The sequence below is a fragment of the Corvus hawaiiensis genome, chromosome 3 (assembly GCF_020740725.1).
Source record: "Corvus hawaiiensis isolate bCorHaw1 chromosome 3, bCorHaw1.pri.cur, whole genome shotgun sequence".
In the NCBI taxonomy this organism is placed as follows: domain Eukaryota; kingdom Metazoa; phylum Chordata; class Aves; order Passeriformes; family Corvidae; genus Corvus; species Corvus hawaiiensis.
In genome coordinates, this window is record NC_063215.1 from 31,473,677 (window position 1) to 31,501,138 (window position 27,462).

General features: G+C 37.6%; 1 protein-coding gene across 27 annotated transcripts in view; it reads left to right on the forward strand.

Moving 5' to 3' along the window:
* Positions 1-27,462, forward strand: part of RIMS1 (regulating synaptic membrane exocytosis 1) — a 319,206-nt gene that overhangs the window by 146,423 nt on the left and 145,321 nt on the right. For 24 of the 27 annotated variants that reach the window (XM_048299528.1, XM_048299532.1, XM_048299536.1 and 21 more), the window contains 3 exons: positions 1,921-1,974; positions 5,354-5,694; positions 7,959-8,830. In XM_048299528.1, coding sequence (XP_048155485.1) covers positions 1,921-1,974; positions 5,354-5,694; positions 7,959-8,830 — 1,267 coding nt within the window. Of the gene's footprint in view, positions 1-1,920; positions 1,975-2,586; positions 2,861-5,353; positions 5,695-7,958; positions 8,831-26,651; positions 26,996-27,462 lie in introns of those variants that run through there. The other 3 variants (XM_048299539.1, XM_048299530.1, XM_048299554.1) reach the window with 3 other exon arrangements.

The following is a 27,462-nucleotide window of genomic DNA, read 5'->3' on the forward strand; positions in this document are numbered from 1 at the left end:
ACAGAGAGTACTAAAATGGCTTTAATGTCACTGTCCTGAGATGGCTGAGCCCTGTATGTCTGATGACCATCAGCATGGGCAAAGTGGTCCTCTCCATGACTGGCGAGGTGGGCAGCAGAGAATTGCATGGTCCTGTTGAATCCTTCAGTCTAGAGGAGAGGCTTTAGAAAAATCAGAGTTTGAATTTGAAAAATCCTAGGCTACTTCTTTACTAACAAGTTAAATGTAATCTGGTACTGTTCCTAGGTTTTAGAGTATCAGTGTGAATAAACTGACACAAAGCTGCTTGGCAAACTCTTGGTCTTCTGCCTTTACTACTTTCTTATCAAATTTTCCTGGGAGTTGAGGAGTTGGGGTGTTCTGTGGTGCACCTCCAGGAAGCCACTTGTATGGAGTCACCTTGCTTTGAAGCAGAGCAGAGATCCTAGCACAGATACAGACTATTTTGTGTCATTTGGCTTCAGTGCTCAGAAATGTTTCTGTGCAAGTCTAGTGTGCTAGTATTGGTGTCATTTCAAGATGTAATTTAATGGGAGATGGTGAGACAGTGCTGTAGGCAAAACATACCCTTATCCCCATTTGCCTCTGTTTCTGGTCACATGATTTCACTACTCATCGTTCCCTCCGTGGAAAAAACCAGATGTGACAGAGTATGAAAGCAGTTTAAGAAAATACAGATAGGTTTCTACTATGTTTTTAAATACAAGTGGCTCCTGGGAGAACCTGAGAATCAAGGAACAGTATACAAGCGAGTACATGGCACAGGGAACCTTCCTGTGAGCAAGAAAGGGAGAGAACAAACCCAGATAGGAAGAAAGGAGAAAAAGAGAGGAGGGAGTTGGGGAGAAGACCTTCCCTTTTGCTGAGCAGGAGCTATTGGATGAACCCAGCTGCCATTTTGGAAAATGAATTTAATGGAAACTTGGACTCAAAAGCACACTTTCATTAGAAAGGCAGAGTTGTTTACTTATTAAGATTTTGGGATAATTTAAGTATTCAAGTAGATTTTCAGTTTCATTTATTTATATTTATTGGAGTGAAGCAATTGCAACACTAGCTAGGATTTTTTTACAGAAATCATTTTGATAAAGCAAAAGAGATAAATGCAATGCTGTAGAATAATTTCACGGTTTTCTGCATGTTTTTATGTTATCTCAGAAACATTAAGTGATACATAATCTAACTTAATTTTGTGAATGAAAGTTTTGTAAGAGCTAATTGTTACCATTTCTTCCCTTTGACTTTCAAGAGATGACTTGTAGGGTGGTGACAGAGCTCTGCTGAAGTTAATGGTACTTCAGGCAGTGAAGAAGGTCTGCCTAGTTAGTTCTGTTTGAAATAACTGGTGTCTTCCAAAAGTGCATAGAAAGAATGTAAATTAAATCAATAACCTAAAAAATGTTGTGTGTACACCCTTCAGAAGGGAAATAATTAAGATAGTGTGAAGGTCAGTAAGGAATAGCTTGTGGCCTGCTCTATTAGCACACTTGTTACCTGATTTGCTGCATAGGGGTGAAGCAGGATGCATGGGAGTCAGCCTAACTGTGGGATTGCATTTTCTAAACTCAGGAAACATAAAGCAGTGTGCTCCTTATGTACCCTCCTCAGAATCTGGGCTTGGGTGAAGGATTTGGGGAACTTGCTCTGACCTCAGTCTGAGCTTTGCCTGGCATGTGTCATATAAATGTGGTAAATTTTTGCCCCCCCACAATGTGACTTTAGCTTTCCAGTGCATGTTTGGAAGTTCCCAAATTTGAATTTGAAAAAAGCCTTTTTTCTGCATTCTAAAATGCAGGTTTGAAATATGTAATTATGTAGAATTGTTCTTATTTTTGTAACTGAAAATGCTTTTTCTGTGTGTATAGTTATATATATTACTTACTATGGGCTCTTTCAAGTTGGAATTTCATGTTGTGTTAGTACAGGAATACTGTTCCTCCTCATTGTGGATCACATTCAACAGTACCTGTAAGAGTAAGTTTGAGGAATATTTTTTCTGTGAATGAAATCCTCTGTATTCCACATGAAGGCAAGCATGGGATCCTTCTAGCATGTTTTCACACAGCCTGTAAAGTTTCCACATGAATCTGTGTGGGAACTGTTGACCCACCTGTGCTGAGTCCTATGTGTGCCACTGGTTTTTCTTGTTATGTAGCAGTAAAGCCCAGAATCCTTTGCTATGCTGTGAAAATGCACCTTTTTCCAGAGCCATGCATATGAACCCTTTGAATGAAGAACACCCTTTCACTGGTTCTCTTTAATAGCTTCATGTGTGGAATTGCATTGACATGTGCAAGGATGCAATAAACCAGAAACAAGCCCAGAAACAAAAAACAGACTCTGGATGTCCTGAATGACTTAATGTAGCACTGGATCAGAGCTCACTGTCCAGAGGAGAGTAAACAGAAACTATTTTTGAAGTGACAGGCTGGAGTAAAATTATCTAACACTCTTCATTTTACTGATGCATCGCGTGGAGGTCCAGAAGCCACATTAGAGAACTGTAATCCTTCATCAGAGCATTTGTTTGGTTGCCTAACATCTGTGGATTGTTAAGATAAGTTATTACATAGACCTGCTTTAGTTTAGATTAGTTTGGACCACATCCCAGTATATTCAATCAGGATATAATTCCTGCATGCTGCTAAATTGCTTGCTCCACATACTTCTCTAAAAATGTTTTTCAATATACAGTTTTGTCACTGAAACTCTTCTGTCACCTCAGTTTTTGATTTTTGTTTTCCACTTAAAGAAAAGCTTCTATTATTTTTCCTTTTGGACTGAATATATCTCAAGGCAACTGTAGCATTTTTTAATTCCTGAAGAGATTCCAAAACAGGGATGGTAGTATAGCTTCTGTGTGAGTATAATACAGATTTTCTACATGTGAAATCTATGGTGATTGGTACGTATTGTGTCCAAGATGCAGAGTTTAAAAATAGCTGTAAGAAAATGGGTTTGTATTTACTTGTCTAGTATTTCTTCTTTCAGTATTCTGTATTTTTTGGTGTCTATTTGTGCAATAGCTACTCTTATTTGTTTGTATCTCGTAATATTTTGCATAAAATTAATTACCGTATCAAAGGTGATTATGTAAATTAACAGTATTTTCTTGCAGTTTATGACATAATTTAGACATATTTTAAATTATTGAATACATGAAGTTGTAAAGGAAGTATGTTACTGGGCTTGCATACATACACATGTATGTAATTTAATTAGGATAATTTAATTTTAGTTTAGTATTCCTTATCCTTCCTTTAAACAAATTCTAGCTGATTAATTTTTTTATTAACACTTTTTTCAACTTTTCTTGGAAACTGATAAAATACAGGTAATGACATTTTCTGTTACTGACTTTGGTTTACAGCATTGACATAGATTTTATACACAGACACATTTGCATGCACACTCTTGCTGTCTAATGAGCTAACAGTTGTGGCAGATCCTATAAAAGCATTTTAAAGCCTTGCTGGGTTTTTTGAATACCTGTAATAATAATATGATAGATTAAAAGTGTGTTCTATTTGGAACAGGTAGTCTAATAAACTGAATTGCTGGTTTGTGAGGTGTACTAGATGGAATAAATTGGATATTTTGGAATCGAGGGCTTTTTTTGTTTGTTAAAGGTCTAGCATTTATCTTCGTCAAAGATGCTGTTTCTATTATCCCACTGAGTGTTATTTGTTTTCATTGTGGTATATGTTTATGCCCCTGTTGGAATAATTGTAGCTTTTGATTAAGGTTAGGGTTTTTTATATTAATTTATTAGTAGATACTTTATTTCTGTCTTAAATAGTAGAAATATAACAGTCATCTTTTGATAAAGGTCAGACGGCAAAGAGTTGGATGTATTCTTTGTGTGGTTTGGTCAAACAGTGCAGAAATGCTTTTGGGAGTTCTGATGTAGTTTTCAGCCCTAAAAAGAAAGTCGATTCTAGGGTGTTTTAAATAAATCTTAAAATAAATCTTTAAATATGTAAAATGCCTAAAGTTTTCATTGTGCCTTGTAAGTCATGCACTTCCTCCACAGGCCAGAGAGTAAAAGAGCTCAGTACCAGAACTTTGGCCTGTTTCAATTTCCATGAAGTGGGTTTTTCCTCTTCTTTTTAATTTTCAGAGCTGTATAATTTTGTGACTGTTGCATCATTCCTGTGTTTACACAAAATAATTTAAGCATATTTTTCCTTCCAACTTTTGTCATCCTTCTTAGCCTCATTACAATTTTACCCATTACTTTCCATATTAAATTAAGAGGTTTTTTTTACCATTTTCCTTAATAATAATCAGCTTTGTTTTCTTTCATCTCTCTTTTTATTTCTGGCAAAAATCCTCTCTCTTCTATATCCTTCATGCATTTTGCCTATCTTTTCTTCTTTCTGAAAGCTGCTTTTTACTTGGTCTCAATTTTTTCTTAAATTTTCACATTCTTTAGTCTTGATTAACCATTTATTTTTGTCTGGTGAGTTGCTCCTGTACATAAGACTGTGTCTACAGTATACAGGCTTGAAACACAGAGTCTTGCTTTAATGTGTGTGCTCCTGTATATCTGCGTGTAAGGAATTAAAACCCCCAATTTTTAAAAAAACCCTAAGCACCACAGTCTGTGTACACAGCTTAATTGTGATTTACGGAGACACGTTTGTTTATTATTTGCAGCTATAACTCAAAGAGATAATGATGATAATTTCCAAGTAGTACAAAATATGGTACTTTCGCATTCTTTTCATTGGTGCATTTAGTTTTCTCTTAGTAGATTTCTTTAGGTTTTACTTTACACCTCTGATAAGTAGTTGCTGTAGGTCTAGCTAAAATCATGCACAGTACATGCCGAATTTATTTGCAGGATAATGTTGAGTTATTTAATGTGAGAAAATTTAATTACAAGGAAATCCTATGTCAGTTTTCTGTGACCATGGAACTTGGGAGTCAGCCGGGCAGGACACTGCCCCCTGAAGTACATGTCCTATTTACAGTCTGGTGGGCTTGTCTGTCCTGACAGTGCTCCACACCAGTGAAAACAACCCACCCCACCCCCTGCTGCATCAACCCCCCACAACAAGTGCTGGTCATGTTGTCGGTGTCTGTTCAGAGGAGAAGTAGGGCTGGGCTGAGGGAGGATTGCCACAGGTAGGACTGATGTATATTGACAACACATTTTGGAGAAGCTCGCATAGCATGTGCCTGTAGGATGCTTGGCTCTAGCCAGTGGAGAAGCATGTTCTGGGTCCTGTCATGAGCTCCAGCCTCACTAGATCAGAGAGCGAGAGGTCGTACCTGCTCTGCAGTAGCAAGCATGCATTCCAGGCACTGGGAGGTAGCTGCACTGACTCTTCTTGTTGTCTTCAACTAGGTTATGTGGGTATGCAATTTATGTCGAAAGCAACAAGAAATCCTAACGAAATCTGGAGCGTGGTTTTTTGGAAGTGGACCACAGCCCTCACCCAGTCAGGACGGAACGCTGAGTGATACGGCGACTGGCGCCAGCTCGGATGCACCGAGAGAGAAGAAAGCAAGACTTCAAGAGCGATCGAGGTCACAGACTCCCTTAAGTACAGCAGCTGCCTCATCACAGGAAATCTCTTCTTCTAGTGTGCAGTCTGACCGTAGGAAAGGAGCAGAAGTGTCGCAGCCAGCTATGGGCCCGGACCAAAAGCAAGCTTCAAGGTCTAGAAGTGAACCTCCAAAAGAGAGGTAATGCTTTCTGTCTAGATAGAGCCTGCAGTTATAAATGCTAGTTCAGCTGGGCCTTCTTTATGTCTGCTACTGTGCAAAAACAAAGAGTAAACTGATTTACTGACCAGGCAAGGATAAATTTTTGCTAGCAAATAGTTTGTCTGTTTTGGTCTGTGCAACAAAAATAAAGAAAAAGAAATTATTTTATGGATATTCCCATGTACTTCAATGCTTTTTTGGTGTACACTTTCAATATAGAATTTTAGGTTACTTTGAAATTATAAATTTGACTGGTATTTTAAAGTTATTGAACAAAGACCAAGCCTTTAGCTTTACTCGAATTTTTAAAGCAACGGTCTCCTGAAAAATCCACACCTAAGCAGTCAGAAAACACACCCTGTGGAATTCTTTCATATGATCTTATGTGGTATTTCTTTATCAATGATGTTTTCAATTTTATTGTTAAAAGTAATACAGTTAGAAAACCTCATTCACATGTGCAAAGTTAACATTTACGTAGAATATCAATAGTACCATCTTGAATTCAGAGCAAGTTGTTTGCAAGAATAAAGCAACCAGAAGCAAAGTATTTTATTTTAAGTGAGTAAATGAATTAATTCCTGAGCTGCATTCTGCGTGATGAATGGGTTGAGGAGTAGCAAATCAAGAGAGGCTAATGTGATGAAACAGTTGCTGTTCTTTTGGCTGCTGCCTGGCAGATGGCAGAGCAGTTAAGGAGGGAGCCTGTGGCAACAAAACAAGAGCCTGCCATAGAAGATTCTCCAGATTCTGGCCGGAATGGTTGATGATTTTTTTTCCCCTAGCTAGTGGAGCTGAAAATGGATGATGAGCAGTGGCTAGTAGCTTACTGCGTGGGTGAGATCTGTCTGGGTTTAACTGTATCAAAGTCAGGTTACTGTTATGTATATGTATGGTGTAAATGAACATATGATGCCCTCCCCTAATGCTGTTGATTTTTGTCCCCTGACACAGGGAAGGCCCCCAGAACAGCTGTCATTTCTAGGGCAGCAAAACACTTTATATTTCTGCTTTGCTGTCCAGGAGTGAGATGTTCATATTAATTATACAAAATTAGTATTCTCTACTTGTCACTGAGAGTTTCAAATTAATTCCAAACATTCTGATTGAAGACCATCTATGGTAAGCTCAGGTTCCATTTATTGCCGGAAACTCAGGAGGAACAGAAGATGGGGGGAAAAAAAGAGAAGGGAGCTTAACATGGATGATGTCCAACTTTGTTCTGTTAGATACTCTGTGAGGGTCTTTGATATGTAATCCAAAGATGTGTCAGTTGTGGAAGGGAAGATTCAGTGCCACAAAACAAAGTCCTAGTGACTTTGTATCACTAGGTGTGCATTCATCTCAAATACACTGTATAGCTGTGTTCATACTTCTTCAAAATCAATGGATTCATATGTGAACTGCAAAATGAAAGGGCAACTGGAATGAGGAGAGAAATAAAAATATCCCACATAAGGGAATTTTATGATTCTTTGGCTTGCTTATTTTCCCAAAGCAAAATATGAAAGAGAAAAGAAAATAATTTTCATGCAGCCTCATTATTTACTGTTTTGTACTTTGTCTGCTTAGAGGAATAAACTTTTCATCCTCTTTTATTACTGGAGAAAGGAATGCCATTAATTTATCTCAAGGAATCAATTTGCTTTCCTTTATATGCTTATGAAATGGTCACTTCTTTTTAGAGTTTTAATAAGGTAAATCAAACTAGTTCAAATATTATTTCTGGATATATTATCTTTTGCATTTTTTTATATGTATATTCCTTCTTTCTCTAATATTATTGTGGTAGATACTCCATTTGGTGGTATTTATATCTGTGCTGTCAGGGCACTTGAAGTGAATTGTGTGGTTAGTCTGTAACTCTCATGACTGCTGCCAGAAAAATGGAGAACATACTCCAGTACTCTGTCATAATGATGCAGTTGCTACAAAGACAAGCCTGAGTCTTCCTACTTACATGGGTAAATTATCTCTCTTTATCCATGTTAATGTTTTTTTTTATTTTACTCATTAATTGGACCATTCATTATTTATGTTTTTGTGGACTCTGGAAGTTGTTTGCTATTGGAAAATAAAACTAAGATGGAAGGGTTAATAGATTTAATTCGTGGTTAATGGATTCAGTACTTTTTTGTTTTGCCATAGCTTATCCTGGTCTAGAATTTGTTTTCCATAATGGTATGCAAGTATTTCTATTTTCCATTCAATTCTTAATATTACTGTACTCTTTTTCATTGTAGGAAGAAGGCAGTATTGGTTTCTGACCAGAATGGCAAAGGTGTAAAGAGTGAGCGTAAGCGTGTGCCAAAATCCTCACTTCAGAAAGAAGGAGCAACAGATGACAGGGAGCGTAAAGAGCGGCATGAAGGTAGAAGGCTGGAGAAAGGCAAGTCACAGGATTACCCAGACTTGCCAGAGAAACTTGAGGAAGGCCAAGTGCCTGATGATGAAAAACAAAGGAAGGAAGATGAATATCATACCCGTTACAGGAGTGACCCCAATCTGGCAAGATATCCTGTAAAACCACACCCTGAGGAGCAGCAGATGCGCATGCACGCAAAAGTTTCTAAAGCACGACATGAGAGAAGACACAGTGATGTAGCTTTGCCACACACAGAAATGGAGGAAGCGGAGGTACCTGAGAATAAATTAGGAAAACGCTCCCAATTACAGGGAACTCAGGACAGAAAATCTCTTGTGGAAACTCAGAGGTCGTACTCTATAGACAGAACAGGTGATGTAAGAATTTCTGTTTCTAAACAATTAACTAATCATAGCCCACCAACTCCCAGGCATAGTCCAGTTCCTATAGAACACGTAGAATACAAGAACCACGATTCCTTTATAAAACAGAGCCGCCTTGATCCTAGCTCTGCTATTCTCATGCGAAAAGCAAAGCGGGAGAAAATGGAGACCATGCTAAGGAATGATTCCCTTAGCTCTGACCAGTCGGAATCAGTGCGGCCATCCCCTCCAAAGCCTCATAGAGCAAAAAGAGGCGGAAAGAAAAGGCAGATGTCAGTTAGTAGCTCAGAGGAAGAAGGGGCATCAACACCAGAATATACTAGCTGTGAAGATGTGGAGATAGAAAGTGAAAGTGTCAGTGAAAAAGGTAAGGACTTTTCTGTATATTATGCACATGGCCATGATTTGGGGAAAAAAAAAAATCTGTATTTTTCTCTCTCTTTTGCCTCTTTTTAATCATACACTTTTTTCCCCTTGCCTTTCTCTTTTTGCCAACTGAGGAGTGTCTTATACCTGATTACATTTGCTTTACAATGTTTCCTTTTGCATTCTTAGATGAGGTGGTTACAAGTAGCATCAGCTGATGAGTTTCCTTTTCATGCTCTGCCCTCTTTCACCTGAAAGTGACAGAATTTAAGGGTTCTAGTTTACTCTCTTGATGATATCTGTACTCCTTTGGTCATTGCTTCATTCTTTTGTCTGTATGTAGAACAGTTTTCTGTGGATGGATTGAAATAAAAAGTGAGTTCTCTAACATTCAGAGGAGACCATTATAAAGCATCATAAGATACGCAAATTTTTACAACATTTAATAAAATACCAAAAATCTGCCAAAGTTCATTGTTACTAAGGACAAGATATGGGGCCAAAGGAGTGTTATGTAGAAAAGAAATGAGAATTGACAAAGTTGTTGTCTAGATGACTTTTCTTGCAAGCTAAGAAGTATGTTTAAAACCTGTTATTTCAGTTTGTCTTCATCTGTTGGTGGTAACACTCAGCAGCAGGGAGTAAGTTGTAGTACACTGTGTGCTTTTAAACAAAGCCTTTCTTCTGGCTGAAGAAGTTAATCAAATTCAGGAATGGTGAGCAGATAAAATAAGCATTGTCAGGAAAGACTATGGTAGAACTTAGCAACAGTCTTAACTCTACTTTGTCTTGCAGTGACACTACAGTGAGCTGAAAGCTTTTTGTGTCTTTGGAAGTAGCTTTTAGCTCCTTAGTTTAACTATCTGTGTTTGTACCTTGAAAGTTTCCTGCTGGTATTTATACTGAAAATGCCAAAGGCTTGTCTGCATTGCCTTTTTTTTCCTGGCACTGTTTCCTGAGGTGTCTGTGATTCATATATGCTAACCTGTCTGTCTGTCTTTATCTGATGTTGTGGTCTCCTAGCATCCTCTAAAGATCCAGGTGTACATAGCAAACATAGCATATTTCTCTCCTATCCCATCTGAATAGCTGTTTGTTTAACTTTCTAAGCATGAGCTTTTTCACTGAAAATACGGGAAGTTGCTTTTTTGCTCATTTTTAAGGAGGTGATCATACTCTGATATTTTATTCCAGATTCTACTAAAACATAAAAGCTCTCACTTATTTGACTGAATTTTGTCAAATACTGGAATGCATTGCACAGAGATTGATACAGTCTCCACCTTTGGAGATGCTCAAAACCCAAATGGAGAAGGCCCTGAGCAATCTGCTCTGCTGACACAACTTTTGAGGAAGGGTGTTTAAACTAGAGACTTACAGAGGTGCCTTCCAGTCTCAACTAGCACATCTTTTTCCCTTTTTTTGTGGCAATGTTGTCAGCTGATGTTTGGATTTGTGTCATTTTCCCTGACTCCATCTGTTGGTAGGAGAAGTCTAATGTAGCATTTCTTTTCCATCTTCGTCTTTCGCTTTCATTATGCTTATCAGTTTGAAGTTGCTTATGAAGTAGAAAGAATTTCCCATAATCGGTGTAGGTTATTATAAACTGGAAGGTTGTTGTTGGGAAAGTCAAGTCCAGGCTGAAAGTGTTATATTTCATAAGTAAAATCTTTCAGTAGCTGCTTTCAGGCTCATGACACTTACCTCAGCTTTTGACCAATTTCCCAGCGTATTGTTAAAACATTAAGGGTGGGATTTTCTTTTCCTTTAGTGTTATGAATTCCAGAGGTATTCAAATGTTGCTGAATGCTTATGTTCTCAATGACTGAATCAAGTTCTTGGTTACCTCTGAGATACATGTTTGGGCTCCCCCTTTACGTTGTGGAGACCTTGGTTTGTATCAAATCAGAGTGCTACTTCATTGTATTTGAATTAAAATTAATATTGATGTAATATTAACATTAATGGGAGCATGTTAGGGACCTGTCTGACCACTGACCTCCACATATGTGATTTGCATTGTTGAGCATTCCTTGAGACTTTGTATCTAATTGTCAGCATAAATATATGTATATGTACATATAGGTACATAGGTATTCAATACATTAGGTACAATTCATATAGGTACATAGGTATTCAATACATTAGGTACAATTCATACGGGTACGTAGGTATTCAATACATATAGATACATAGGTATTCAATACATTACTTGCAGAGGTATGTTTATTAGTTCAATAGCTATCATATTTAGCCATTATTTTTTTTTTTTTTGCCTGGTTTTTGATATGACTTTTCCATAACAAGGACTGTAAATGGAAAGCCTTTGAAGATGGGGAAGTATAGCCCATAGAAAAAAGATAGGAAACATGAATACAAATGAGAAAGTGGAAACATTTTTGTTAATAAAGTATCCAGTTGTTTTTACTGTTACATTTTCATCAGTGCTTTAAATACTCTGGAGTATTTCATAAAAATAGATGGAAAGGCAGGAAATCTTATTGCCTAAGGAAATATTTTAGAAATCCCCCAATACTCTAAAAGAATATATGCTACAGTAAAAGGATGTAGTTTTACAGACATATATATAAAAATATTTTTAAAATGCTGCTATTATAACCCTGGTCGTAATCCCATTCTTTGCAATTTAGCAGCATTGTTACAAACAGAATTTCACCAGAATTTCTTCGGTTCTTTGCTTGTAACTTGGGAGAGATACTGCACAAGTTCAAAGTTACAGTGCTTTACTTTATAAGCCCAAGAGGGTCTGGAATCCATCCTCGCTTATCTAAATGTCAGCTCAGTCAGAAACCTGGTGCCAAAGTAATATAGATGGAGCTAGAAACTTTGAATGGCCCTATTAAAAACCCCCAAGATCTTAAAAATAATGTTTGCATTTGGTGAGTGCCAATATGAAATGATCTGCAATTAAGTAATGAAGATGTACTATTTTCAGTTCTATGTTGAACAAATAAAATAAAAGTTTCTATGAGAAATAGCTTACAGAGGTGTTTAAAAGCAAATGATGCCCCATAGAAAGATACAGTATAGGTAGAGCAGATAAGACTGTATTGAAAATCAATAGCCAAAAATATCATATAAAGTAGATACTGTGCATATGTTATTTTTTAACATTTGCATTTCCTACAAACAGATTAGTATTGCATTATGCTGTCTTCTGAGCCCAAAAAGCCTTCAAAAAAGCAACCTAATTTAGCTAGTACATCCCCAACTATTTACTGTAACCATTTAATATGTATTTCTTCAAAATTATTTTAAAAATTATGCACAAACACTGGGAGATACTTTCTTTCCAAAAAATAAATGTCTTTTGCAATCCACTGGGATTTTACTTTTTTGGTGGAGGAGCCAAAGATTTATGTCAAATTGTTTCCATGTTAGGGTAAATCTAGAGAAAGAGGACTTTAGCAGTGTCCAAAAAAATTTTGATGAGTTTCATCTCAAATTTCTTATTAAACTGTCTACACCCTTTACAGGACGCTACTGATTGCTGATAATTGTTGTCGTTCTATTATTAATAGAGTCTGTAGGACTCCTTTTTCTGAAATCTCTAATAGCTGAACAATAGGTGGACTGAGTTTCCAGTGAAGTCCTGGCAAGGCAAAAGGAGTCCTTGTAGAAGGCATAAATTACATTCATACTTACTTCAAAGACACGTGAGAATAACATAAGCTGGACTATTAAAAATTAAATCCAGACCTCATTTTAGAACGAACGTTTTCTGCCTACTGCCGTCCAGTGAAGAATACAAATTGTGTTTGGCATAAGTTTGAGAAAAAGCATTTTCTTTGAAGTTGAAAAATAAGAGTTTGTGTAGAACTAGTAGATTTGTGTCCAGATGAGGCTGTAAAAAACTTACTTTATCCATTGATGGATACAAGAGATAGTCCAGAATTTTGTCATGCAACCTTTGAAACTGGAAGAGAAAGTAATGTTGGAAATTGGAGCAATGTTGAGGAGGTACTGCTCCAGTACTTTTATGTAAATAAATGTGCTAATGATTCTACATTTTGCATACTTACTGTTCATATTTGCCTAAATGTGTATTTTGTTCACACTCTTTATGCTTGAAATTATTACTAATAGCCACAAATTGGTAGTAAAATATTGAAAACCCAAATAAAACTCACTCTGTATACTTGCTAAGGGATTTATTTGGGAGTGAGGAGAGCATGATAAAATTGGTGCCTTATTTGAAAAACAAACTCCTGAGAAGACTTTCTGGTTTCTTTCAGTGAAGATGTGATTGTTTCATTCATAATGCCTTTCTCACGGTACTGTGAGGAACAGGGCAACTCGATTTAATTTAATTTAATTTCATTTTTATGAGGTTAACTTCTGATTAGAAAATGTTATGGGCAAGAATCTTGCTGTTTTCTTGGTTTATGTCCAGGTGTGAGGTGGGGGGTTGTGAGCAGGAGGTGCGGACGTGGAGGTCAGGAGTAGAAAGGGATGCTGTGGTTTGCCAACAAATGTGTCAGTGCTGGCTCAGCTCCAGGAGGAAAGGATCTGGCCCATTCCTCCATACTTTTCTGGTGTTTCAAGTGTCTCTTTGGGTGCTTGTGCTTTGGGGTGCTCCCAGGGGAAGGAGAGAATAAATTATATCCTTGCCCCAGTGATTTATTCCAAGCTCTGTAAGCACTGTTGACAAGGAAGGTAGCTTGGGGGCTAAGAGAGAAACCACACATGTGCAGTAGGGCCCGTAAAGGGACCAAAAGAAAACATTAGGAAAAGGCTATAGAGAAGAGGAGGCTGGTTTTAAATGATTTTAGTTAAACTTTTTCACTGAGGTATTTTCAATTTGGAGTGTAGGCAAGTCAAATTGTACTGTAACATGTGCTAGCATATTTTAACATCTGTTTGCGTGGAGAGTTGGGCATGGAGTTTTAAAACTGGAGCAGAATTTGTTTAAAAGTGTGGCTGAGATTTAACTTAGAGTAAAATAAAATACCCTTCCTAGGAAAACTTGCTGTTTAGGGGTTAGTTCAAATTTATCTTCTAGTCCTTGTGCAGTAATTTAGATCTACATCTTATTCAGATTTTAATGAAAATATAATTTAAAATTACTCTGGTTTTAGAATTCTGTTCATTGCTAACATTGTCCAATGCTATTAGTATTTAGTGCCTTTGAGCAGCTGAAATTATTTACAATGCTTGTGGAGCTGTAAATAAGTGCTTGTTAAATTAGAGTTGGGCAGTAAGAAATCTGTTTTGTGTATATGGAATTATTTAACGTACACATATATACAAGTGAGATAAGCTGAACATGAGCGGGGAAAAAAGTCAAATTATTGCCAAGATATTCTGCATTTCAGAAAGATATGTAACCATATAAATCAGGATGTCATGGAAGATATGTGGCTGAATTTTCCTCTAAAAACCTAATACAGCCCTTTTTCTAGTTCACTTTAAGAAGGTTGTGAGCATGCTGGAGGGAGTTCAGAGGCAACAGCAAAGTGTCACCAAGGTCTGTAACACATGATAAATCAGGAAAGGTGGGATGGATTGAGGTTGAATAGTTTGGGAAAGAAGCAGGAAGAAAAAAACCCAGAAAAAGTAGCTGGAGGGAGAGAGGTTGAGTGAGTGCTCCTCTCTTCCCCACGAGGGCTGAGTTACTGCTGGGAAGGTTGAAGCTTGCTGCCAGAAACCATGTTAACCCTGAGAACAGATAAGCAAAGTTAAGGAAAACTGTAATCATAATTTCTTACTCAGTTGAAATGGAGGATTCCTGAAAATAAGAATCGGTTTCTTCAGAACCTGCACTGAGATTGCTCTATGTTAGAAATGCTGCTGCTGTCCTGTGGCAGGATCTGAGCTAAGCTGGGAACATCTGGGGCTAAGATCACAGTACCCCTATCTGTACCTTAGTCTTTTCTTGTCAGCCTGTAAGCCATTTCCAGTAAAAAAGTCTTTAACTTGCCCTATCTTCTGGGTTGCTTGATCTTTCTCAAGTTCATTATTATATTGATTGTTCTTTCTCACTTACCTTTCTTCTGCACATCTAATTCATGAAATAGCAACAAATTTGTCCTGATAGTAATTTTTCCAATAAGATGATTATTTTAATTACAGAAGGGCAGATACTAAAGCATGGATGGATTGGAGTCTTATGTTCAAAAACACTAAATGTTTGACATCAGGGTACCTTTATTTTCAGGAGCTATGAGAGTGTTTGAACTTGTAGAGAAACCCAGGAGTTCTATAGGCTTCTCCATGAAAGATCAATTCCCAAGAACATTCAGCAGTCAGTTTTTTCTGTACAGAAACCATTGGAGGTAGCAGGCATGAGAATGTGAGCATGAGCTATGGATCATGGAGCACTTTTTAAGGGTCTAAGAGGAAGATGAAAAAGCTTTTGAAAAGCTTGCCCAAATTTTAGCTGCTGGGCAGTACTTTTCAAGCGCCACCATGGCATGGGAAAAACTTGATTGTGTCAGAAAGAAGGTTAATAAACATGAGATATCTGTGTTTCTTTTGAATAAATAGGCATGGTTTCATCCTGTTCCTGTCCACTCCGAATGTCCCTCTGAACATTGTTTTCCCATATTTGCTCATGTGTTTTTGCATTCTTCTGATGATTTCTTTGATCCTTCTTTCTCCTGTACACCATGTGAGCTTCAAAATAAGGGACTCCCCACCTACACTTTGTAATCTCTTAAGCTGATTCTTATGTCCATTTCACCTGTGATACCAAGCACAACACGTGTTATGGTTTCAAATATGCCCATCTCATTGGTGATATTTACTTATTAGTAAATTAAAGAGCCATTCTTTGACTTTTTTGGCCAAGTAATGAATTGAAGCACATTCTTTAATTCCTCAAGAGAAGGGTGCATAGAAGTTGTCTGTTAGTGTTTATTCTTGGCCTGTGTCCTGCCTAGTAGTAAATAGAGAGTGGTAGCTGAAGCAAGGCACAGCTGTTCCAGGGTTTACTTTAAAGGCACAGTATGAATGACAACTCATTTGGCACTGGTAACACAGTGGTATAAGTTGTAGTCACTTATTGCTTATTTATTTGTCTGCTTGTTTTATTGCCTTGCATTTAAATTGCAAGTTCAGTGGAGTCCAGATTATCTTTTTATGATTGTACATTGCCTAATTTTGTGAGATTTCAGTACATTACTGAGACTTCAACTTGCCTTGATGATAATAAATTAGTATGCTTATTTAATGCAAGGACATATTATTACTTTTTGTTCCATTTATCAGCATGCAGCAGAATTTCAGGTTAATTTCTAGTGTCCTCTGACATGCTTGCAGTCTCTTGCAGATAGCTGCAGGTTGCCTCCATGAGCATGTTTTCACTACATACTAATTTGCTGCTAATCAGCTAAATTGCCCTTTTATTTGCCTTTTTGTTTTTCTTACCAGGTATCAAAGTGATTAATGTATGTATACTATGTATACTTCTATGCTTATAAAAACATTTTGAAACTCTTTCTCTCATTTATTTGAGACCTTATAGTCTTTTTCATCCTTTGGGTTGATGTCTTTTTGGTTTGTTTTTGGTTATTTTGCTTTTGTGGGCCTTTTCTTAATGGCATTTTTTTGTTAGTTTGTTTTACTGATGGAGCCACCACTAAAAGATACAACGTGATATTTGTGTGCATTGGATCTTTCTGCTCTTTTCATTTTTTACACACACACACCCCCACACCCACACCCTCACCCCCACACCATTAGTATAATGAAGCATTATATTAATTTCATTAATTTCATTATATATATTTCATTAATATAATGCTTCTGATAACTGATCATGTTTCTTTTCTGGTCCAAGAAAAAGAGTCTTCTAAGGTTTTAGTTCAAAGGGAGGCAGGGCTTTCATTTTGGTTTGCCATTCATCTTGAGGATATGTAAGGACAGGGCAGAGTTTTACAGTTCTATTTTCAGTTTGATAGGTGTTTTTGTCTTTTCTGCATCGTTTTTTTGGTCTTTCTGCTGTGAGACTAGAAAGTCTGCAAGCAGGAAATGTGCAAAGTGTAATATGCAACAGTGATTATTGGTTGGCTAAGGCACGTAGTAGACAGCTAGGACTTACATGCTGCTGGCCCAGCATGCTGTTAGTCAGTTTGCTGCTCCTTCAGCAGATACCCAACTGCTCTAGATGTTGAGAGTTGTATTAGTTACTTTTTTAGGTATTCCAGCACTTCAAATTTCTGCATTTGTACATGTCTGACATGTACAAATGACTAAAAGTACCTCTCTCTTATGCATGAGTTCCTCAGCACATACCCTTGGCTGACTGCAAAAATTGTGTATGATGAGCTTTCTAATTGTTAAACAACTTCAACCTTTGAGGTATTTTGTCAGAGAGTGGAAGTCTTGGAAATACTGTGATGCTATGCAGTAAATGCATGTTCACGTCAATATTTTTCAGACCCTCAGTATTAAATATTTTATTACACATTCTTTTAAGCCATGAGGGAACGTCTAATAAAACATTTTATTTAGAATAATTTCTTTTTACATTTTCTTCCTCTCTGTAAACATGACCTTTTCTATTTTAAAAAAGAAAATATCAGCATTCTTTACTTTGTGACCTGTGGCTTTGCTGTACCTTATATGCAAATTGGACCAAGTCTAACTTGCTCCATTGAGCAAGTTGAGATATGTGTATTGTATGGTTCATTTGAGCCATAACTAGCATGAGATTATTTTGCAATTTTCAATGCAGATCTGCAGAGAATTTAAAGATGTGTTTAAATTCAATTACATAGAGGTTTTGATTGCATATCGAGTCCTAGCTTAATAATATATGATGTTAGTTGGGGGAACTAGGTGTGGTAAAGGTTATATTTATATTCATAAAATGGCTTGGGTTGGAAGGGACCTTAAAGATACCTGCCATGGGCAGGGATCCACCCACTAGACCAGGTTGCTCAATGCCCTATCCAACCTGCCTTTGAGCACCTCAAGGGATGGGCCATCCACAGCTTCTCTGGGCAGCCTGTTCCAGTGCCTCACTACACTCTGAGTAAAGAATTTTTTTTTAACATCTAATCTAAATCTCTTTTAGTTGAAAACTATTCCTCCTTATCCTACCATTATCTACCTGTGTAAAAAGTCACTCTCCCTCTATTTTCTGTTCCTTGCGCACCTCTCATGCAAGTGTAATTCAAGACAAAATATTTTCAGACATGCAGCAACATGTACACAAATAATTTCTAGAATTTAAAGTTCCAGGTTTTGTAACCGAGTCCTCAATTTCGTAATTCTTTCCTCTGCAATATGAGCTTCAATTCTTGTTAGCTATTCTCAAAATGATTGTTGGAAAAAATTTTCTATTTAAAGCAATTTGTCATGTTATTTTACTAGTTTTCTAAAGATCCCAAGTTCTCAGTATTTTTTAGAATTTTCGTGGAATAGACTTGTGTAGACTTCAGGGCACCCATTTCCCTGTAAAATTCAGTCGGTGCTCTAGATCTGCTTAGGAGTTGTCTGTTGCAGAGTAGAAGTCACTTTCTGAATCAGACATGAGCTTTGAAATTTACTTCTTGTAGTAACAAGTCAATGTATATGTTTTCATGCTTGACTTGTTATTACTTTTGTTCTTTTAATGAAAACAGGTATCTTTTCACTGGAAATGTAAACTCAAAGATAAATGTAACTTGCTATAAATTCAGAAGAACAATTTCTAAAACTTTGCTGGTTTTAATAAAGTTTATTGACTAAATAGCATAAATCAGGTAATAAATGGAAGTAATCTACAAATATAAAATAAAATTACATGGAAGTTTAATATAGTTAGGTTCATAAAAGTAGGTAAGTATTTCTACATTTTTATGCAATGCTATTAAAATACTTAGGTTCTAAGAATTTATTTTGCCCTGTTGCTCAGAGAAAGCAGAAACTCCAGACGTGGCCCTTTTTAAACGCGTAAGGCCACATGTTCTTAAACCATTGAAATTGTGCTTAACGAGCCACTAGATGGAGCAGTCAAATCTCACTTTTTTCTATCAGGCTGTGCAAGACAGTTTCTCTCTCAGCACAAAGAGAATCTGGAAATGCAGGCACAGTTTGCTAGTTAAACCAGTAATTTAAAAACTTTTTTCAGCTCTTATCTCCATGTGCTTTTTTGTCTGTACGTAGATTTACGTTGTCCTGTAGCTTTAATGTTGCAGATGATATATGGGATGTATTCTGCATTTGGAAGTTACACTGACATGAATACCTCTATGGAAGCAGTTATTCATTTCTTGAATTGAGTCCTCTCCTCAGGAAAAAAACCCCAAAATATAACAAGGAAAAGGTACTCTTGTTTGAGGATCATGAGCCAGATTTTCAAAATTTGAGAGGTTTAAAGTTACAGATTTACACGACTCTCTATGTTTGTGCTTACGAAATCTTGGTGAAGTTTCATATTCTCTTCCTACTTCCCAAAATATCCTTCCAACCTAATTTTCTTCTGTGACCTAATGCGTAAGAAACATTTGTTTAATGAGATCACAGTATCTGCTTTAGGAATGCTGTAGTCGTGGGTTCAGGAGCAAACAGAAAATATGCAGTAATGTATGTGAATGTTTTCATATTCTTTGTTTTACTGTAGTTTCATAGCATTACTAAGACAAGATATTTTTGGGAGGTGTACAAGTTTGTGAATATATATGTTTATATGAAATAGAATGTATGTGTGCTGTTAGAAGGCATTCCATTGAGTCTGTTCCAGTTAAATACTTCAGGGATCATTACATGTCGTTACAGGGCATTATCCCAGAGATAGGGAATAGAGCTTTGTGTGAATATAAAATCCCACAGATTTATTCTTTGCCTTTATCATGTTTTTGAAAGTCAGAATGCTCTGCATTAAAGATTATCAGCAGGTGTCACAAGAAAGGAAATGTCGTTCAGAAGCAGTTGGATACAGTCCTTGGAGTGTCTCAGGCCTGCTCCCACATCTCAGGTGGGAATTGCAGATCCTGGCACCGGTGTCCTGTCAGTTTTGGTAGGAGTGAGACGCAGCTTTGCAGAGCAGGAAGCTCATGCTGTGCAAAGCAGTGCTCCCCAGGTGACTGTCTTTAACCCGTGTGCACTTTATACAGTTCTCAGCTGAACTGTGAGATGAGCAAAAACTTCTGCTCTGGCAGTGAATACTAATCAGTGCCATGAGCTGAGGGCTAGTGGATGCTGTGTTTCTTTCAACTCTCCAGAGTCCTGGGTCATGCAGAGGTATGATGCCAGTTCTTGCCTGTCATGCTCCAGAGTGCTCCCACAGCAAATTAGTGTAAGTTGATATCAAAATACATGGTATGCCAAGGGATCTTGTATTCTCTACAGGCTCAGATTTTACTTAAAATATAGTAAAAAAGTGATTTTCACTTTAAGATAAAATAGGACCTTACAAAGGAGCTTGCAAATACAATTTAAATAGATGTACATTCTCACAACTTTCTGGTGTTTGCTGCTTCTGCCAGTTTTTCTGTAACATGATGAACATTATGAGTGTACCCAGGTAGGTTCAGTTATCTCCCATGGGAGAGGCATTATGCATTTGCCAGTAGTGGAGTTGTCATTCTCTTCAAGCAGAGACTGTCTGGGAGAGAGCAAAACAGTCCCCTATGAATGGAACTGGAACTGAATGTTGAGGAATAAATCCAGTTGTCTTGCTGCTGGCTCTTTTCCACAGAAAGGTTGCTCTGAAATCAGTTATAAAACAAGTTGGTTAATCTGTTCCTGTTACCAAGTTTTAACTATTTTAACTGCTAAGAAATTCTTAGGGAATGACTATTCCTACAAACCACTGAAACACTTAGGAAGACATGAATTTTTGCCAGTGAGCAGTTGTCTGTTTTTCTTAAGCAAATGCCCCATTTACATTTTGACTTCTCTTCAAATATATCCTTAAAAATTCTAATCTATCAGCATCATTTCCCTTTAAAAAAAAGCTACAACAACAAATATTGATAATAATTTTAGGTATGTTGCCATTGTAACATCAGTTATCTGTGCTGTTGCGGACCTAATCTTACTTTGCCCTAGAAAATTTTTATAAGGATTAGGAATGAATATTCTGACAATGCTTGAACAACATGGTCACCGTTAAACCCTGCATTTAGATGTGTGGTTTTAGTAATTTTTTTTATTTGTCTGTATGGATGGTATATAACATTTTAAGGTAATAGAAAATGCTACTTAGTAGAGGTTCCTTTTGGAATGGTCAGTACATATGGGACTGCTGCTTTAATTTCTAGGTTTGAACCTGATATTTTTTTAGAATTAAAGGATCTGGGAGGAATCTGAATTGTAGAAGGATTTGGAAATTAAACTATGTCTACATCCACTTAGGTAGTAGGGAAAAGAAAAGGAAAGAATGTGAGTTAAATTGTCAAATTTATCCTGAAATAGAGAAACAGAATAAAATAGAGACACACAGATGTCTGTCACCCATGGCTGTATAACCTTTCAGTCACAGCCTATATAGGAATTAGTTCAGAACATGTGTTGTCTTTTGGTTTTCACTTTGTAATGGTGGAGAGTTTTTGAAGGGGGGAAAAAAGGTTGTTTTAAGGAATTTTGGTAAGGTTATGTGGCTGAATTAAATAAGCTGTAATGACATTGTCACCTTAGGTTGATTCTCCTATTTTTTCTTTAGTCTGGGTTTGAAGGTGATGCGTTTTGCTTGACTTCTCTTTTGGCAGGAAACCTCAGGTGCAGGTAGATGCCTGCAGTCTTTTCCTACAGGCTGAATTGGTTTCAGCAATTTGGTTCTGTGAGTTCAAGTCTGTACCTGAGCATGGCTATCAAAAGTGGTGCTGGCATACCACCCCTTCATACCAGCTTACTCTGTATCAGGCAGGAAAGGGACTTTGAATATGGATCTTCTGCATCCACTGTGCTGTGGGGTGTCTGTCTCTGTGGAGACAGTAACACAACAACTAGAAACACTAGTTAAAGTTGGGAACAAAAAGAATATTTTGATGCCATTGATCAATAAATTGAAAAGTCAGTTCCTGCATATTGGTCACCACTTAACTGAAAACATCTGGCTTTAGTTAGCAATTGAATAGCTGAGCAAATTGCTTGAATTAGGGTTTGTTTAAGATGACCTTTGGCTCTAAAAAAATGCTATCCAGCAGGTCTTTTATAGATACTATAAGTTAACACGTTACTTACTGCCCTTGTCATGAAGAAAAATACTCTACAAAATCTTCTTCCACACAGAGGTCAGTTAATCATCCTTTGATGTCAGAGGAAGTCCAGGAATCTGTAAATCTGACAGTGGCTGCACTGTTAGATTTGCACTGATGTTCCCTCTTGATGTCAGTAGATCGTCCTCAGTCAAGGCCAATTATCAAAATGATCTGTCTTGCTGACTTTGTTTAGTAGATAAGGTAACTAAGATAAATGCATTGCAAAGTTACTGGATCATGAAGGCTGGATAGCAAAGATCTCAGCCAGTGTACCTATGGAATTGAAGGACCAACACAGGTTTTCTAATGTGAACATTCAACTTGTCTCTTTCCAGTTTCACTGTCACGATCATCTTCCTCAGAGGAGTCAAGAACAGTCAAGTCAATCACAGGTGGAGGAAGGGGATGTGAAATATCAGTGGCAGCACAGTACTATGCAACTGGCAGTGGAACTTGGAATGCTGGACACAAAAGCAATAAATAGCAGGGTGTTTCTTTACTGGCTCTTTCACACCTGTGTGCTTGAAGGGGTTCCTATCTTGTGCAGAAACGGTCTCCTCTCTTCCAGTCTGCTGCAAAATGGTGGGTGATGTTCTGTAAAACTCCCCTAGAGGACCTTTAGAAACAATGTGGTCAAGCCATTATTCTGGGTTGCCAGTGGGAGGCACACCACAGCCTGCTCCCAGTGTGTGCATTTACATGGTGTTAGTCAGATGGATGCCGAGTTACTTCACTTTCACTTCGAATTGATTACCTTGGATCAAGGTTTGAATTGAAAGCTGTGGAACAACGATAATATGACATTCATTTAGCCCAAGCTAAATAAAAGACCAAACTTATTAGCTTCAGCATGTTACTCTGTTGATGTGAACCTAGTTTCTGCTTTAGTGCTTTTCAAATTTTTTTCCTAGCTGACTAGGAATATAAACAGAATATGCTCATGCCTGCAGGGGAAGGAATTTTGATGAGCGCTAACAAGTTTGATGTGTCTCTAAGGGCAGACATTTCTTTAAGGAGCTATGTGTCTTCTTCACCAGAGTTACTTAACCTCTGATTTTTCTCAGTAGCTATGAGAAATTTCACAATTGGTACTATGTTAATCTGTAACCCCTTCTTCAGAAGGTGTGAATATATGTATTTGTACATTTATGTATAGAAGTCTTTCTCTTGTAAATGGTCAAACATTGTCTAAAGTTGTAACTATTATGCCAAAAAATCTGAAAAAGAGCCTGAAAAACATTTAGTCTCTTCACTGGGCAATACTTAACTGAAGAGAAGATGCACTTATGCTGCTGCAAGTGTTTTAATTAGCCCAGTCTCAGCTAAACACTGCACTGCGCTGCCTATCAGAAGCAAGTATGTTTTTTCTAATGAATTTAATTCTGGATGCACAGCCAAAGATTGCTTCAAGTTTTCTGTGATCTCAGTGGAGCATTTTGTGGTCTGGAATGCTGCTAGCAGAGCAAAGGAAAGCCTTGTTTCTTCCCCATACACCTTTGATACTGTTTTTATGTGTCTAACATTTTACCAGCAGTCAAACTCCAGTCCTTTGTCCATCACTTGGGTCAAGTGGTTCTGTCAGGTTTCCACCCACTTCACAGTTCATCAGTCAATCCATAGCACTCTGATTTGGCTGGAAGGATATTGTGAGAGACTTGGTTGGAAGCTGTGCATGGTTACATTAAACAACATCTGCTCCTCTCCCCTTGCCTGCAGATCCAGAAACCATATTGGTCAGGTGTGATTTGCCCTTGGTAAAGGTATGCAGGTGGTTCCCTTCTTGGCCTTTATGTGCTCAGGACTGCATTCCAGAACCTCATTAACCCTCTCAGTATGTAGTTTCCCAGCCCTTTTTCTTGCCCTCCTTGTAGGGGTGTGGTGCTTGGTTTGTCCAGTCGCTGTTCATCTCCCACAATAGCCAGGGTCTTTCAAAGTGGATCAGACAGGCTACAGTACAAAATGTCACATACAATACCTGATATTGTATCTAAGACTCCTGCAGTTGTATTAGAATATCTTCCCCACTGTAACTTGGCTTTGAGGTCTGGAGACTGTAACATGGATCTTTTTTGTTGTTTCTCTCATTTTCTGATTGAAATTACAACTCCAAACATAGGGTTTTCTTTACTTGAATTGCTCTTTTTCTGCTACTGAATTAAGCTTGGGGCCATTCTATGGCTTTCCTCTTTCCAAAAAAGTGTTGTAATACTTTTAGTTTAGAGGACAGTTGCGTTTTTACCTAGGCATAAAGCTGAACGATATGTTTAATGCTTGGAATTTATCTTAAAGTTTGAATAATGGTAAACTTGCATGAGATTGAACAATCTCATGCTTTTCTAATGGTCTTAGAAAGTTTTATAAATGCAGGAGTATCATACACAGATTAAGATCTAGAACAACTATTAGTTGGAAGATTATGAAGAGCTGAAATATAGTGGTCAAGATCTAACTATCAGATGCATGGTGTAATGTGCCTCAGAAGACAGTGGCAATAAAATCATTTGCAAGATTAAAAACCTGCAGAGATTATGAAGGCAATGCTATCCTGAGCAAAGTTTGAAAGTGTGTTATAACACACTTGATGATGTATTTTTACAAGGAAAATGGAATGGTGTCCAGATTTCCAGTTAGTTTCCTACTGTTTTGATACTGTTAATGAATGTAAAAGTCAATAGACCAACTATTAGCACTTGATTCTCAACCCGTCAGATGAGCCTTTGGGGCAGCCAGAAAGGTTCGGTGTGACTGGGGCTGAGAGGAATGAAATCCACCCTTAGGGATGTTCAGTGGATCCTGGAGTTGGTGGTATTGTTCTTTTCTGCAAAATGCCCTTTCTGACCTCAGAACATTCTTCTGTTGCTCCTCTCTTCCCTTCCTTTTGGGCAAATACTTGCAGACATCTCTGTCTTCTGAAGGTGTTAGGCTGAGCTACTTAGGCAGGACCTGGGCAGAACTCATGGCTAGGGACAGCAGTGGGTAAAATGGGCATTGAGGACTGCCTGCTGGAGGAGCAGGGAGGGGTTATCACAGAGGGGAGTGGGAGACAGTGAGAGCTTTAACAACACCATGAGATACAAATAACCTTTTAAAATGCATTTGGGAAATCAGTTCAATATTTTTTTTGCAGACACATGTATGCCATGGGAATGACAGGAACTCTTGAGTCAGAAAACAAGCCCCGTATCGTGCAGTCTCATTCACAAATTCTGAGGTTGTAGCAAGTGAGAGTTTTTCATCTGTTGATTTGCATTGTGACAAAATCCCCTGCCTTGTTTAGTATGTGCTGTGAGCTGAGGTGAGTGTTCAGGACCCAGGTGTGCTATGTTCTGAAAGTGATGCAAAGCCCTCAATGCCTGCCCTGGCAGGAGAGGAGGTCATCCTTCAAGCAGTAATGCAGAAGGGTCAGGGGATGTGTTGTGGAAACATCAGGCATTTGGCATACTTGGTCTTTTGTGTCTTTTGCAAGAAATGTTTCCGAATTTAGGAGAAAGCTGGGTACACATTCCTTGGTCAGTAGCAGATAATCACTGTCTCTTGAAAGATATATATAAAGACTGGACACTGTTCTCCTCTGAAAAACCACCTCCTAACAAGGGCATGTCCATGAGAAAAGCAGAGTTAGACAGTTGTATTTTCCTCCTGCTGATACAGTGCTATTGGGGACACTTAAAGTCAGCAGTGGCCAGGGATGTTGTCTGTGGCTTTTGCTGTTGACTGACATGTGGGTGTGTGAAAGAGAGCGTTCAGTACCTTGGGTTGGATCCAGAATTATGGGGAAACAACTAGATTTAAAGTGTATTTTCATTATTACTAATAGATCCATATATTGTTGAGTATGAAAGAGCTGTAAACTCTTATTAGCTTTATTATTTATATTTTATCTCTTCTAAGCTTCTCTTTGTTTGTTTTGCTTTCTCACATCTTAGTTTCTAAACAGCAGGTTTTTTGTGTTTTGGATGTCCTGCATTGTATGTTGGAAGTCCTGCAGTATGTAGATATGCTGCAGAGAAGCATCTGTTTGTACAGAGGAAGACTATCTCTGCCACAGAAATAGCTTTATTGTTGTATCATTTGGATATGATTACCCTGGATGAAATACCTTAGTAAATTCTATTAGCTATAATTCTCTAATCATCTGGCTTTTGTAAATGCAGGTTCTGCTTTTTTATCTCAAACATGTAATTTGGAATACAAAATGTTACTTCCTGGGGGTTTTTATCTGGAGTATATTTTTCTTACATAAAATTATGTTTCCATGCACACATCTATATCAAAAGAATTAAATTATCCTATTAATTTGTAAAAAATGGTAAGGTTTTCTCAGGGGCCATTTATGTTTTCCATGTGCTAGAAGTAAATCTGCGGCTAGGGAAGTTTTACATAAATTAAAAGAGCCACATTTCCTTTGCACTACTGCTTCGTCTATGCAGCTGATTAAACTTGTTCAGTGCACCACTGCTGAATATAAATAATAACTGCAGCAGTAGTATTGATTACTTAGGTGCTTGAGTTTGTGTCTACTGTTGGCTTTAAAGCTCTAAGAAACTTCTTTCCTGTTCTATCCAGAGAGGAAGGAGTTTTTTTTTCCCCATCTTGTTTCCTGAGGATCGGTGATTCTGGATTCCTAAAATCATTAACTCCTTCTAAAGACTGAAACTCCTTGTCATTGCAGTGACCGTGTATGAACTGATGCAGTAATCGATGCTTGCACTACACTGCAGAGATTTGTTTTGATGACAAGAGCTCTCGTTAGCCCTGTTTGGTGTCACCGGTGTTGAATGTTTGACACTGCAGAATAATTTGGCTTAGAATCAGGACGCAAGGACCTTATGACTTCTTTTATATTGTCTCCTTCACACTGAAGTGGATTTTTGCTGGCATTACGGTTTTGCTACAGTTGCAGGCTGGATTCAGCAACCTACTAGATGCCAGTTGTGCTTTAAACACTCTTGCTGAAGCTGCTATGTTTGCTGGGTTTCTTCAGTTTCTGCTCCATACGTTGCATTCAGGGACAGGTAAATAAGGAGCTATATAGTACTGAGGTTTTAGTTATATTTTTATATTTCATATTTTTAAACAAAAATTGTATCCTTTTATGAAGAGATTTATTTAACTGTGCAGTTTTAGTGGAGATGTTATATCCTCGGAATGTTAAAGTGTTAACTGTAGCATATATTCAGCTTAAAGAGGGAATAAAAAACCATTTTGCATTTAAGTCTGTGTTTCAGTTATGTTTATAATAAGCTCGTGTCAAATATAATTTGACATTAGTGATGCTATGTGGAACGAGCTTATAAACAAAAATCTGTATTTTGAAAGTGCACGTCAAAGCATAAATGCGTTTCTGAAAAGTAATAATATTCCTATTGCATTACTGCATTTTGGAGAAGTCAAGAATAAAGAATTTAGAAATTTACTTCAGGAAACACATGAACATTCCTATGTGTTATTTCTTTTTGGCGGAAGACAACTGACATGTCCT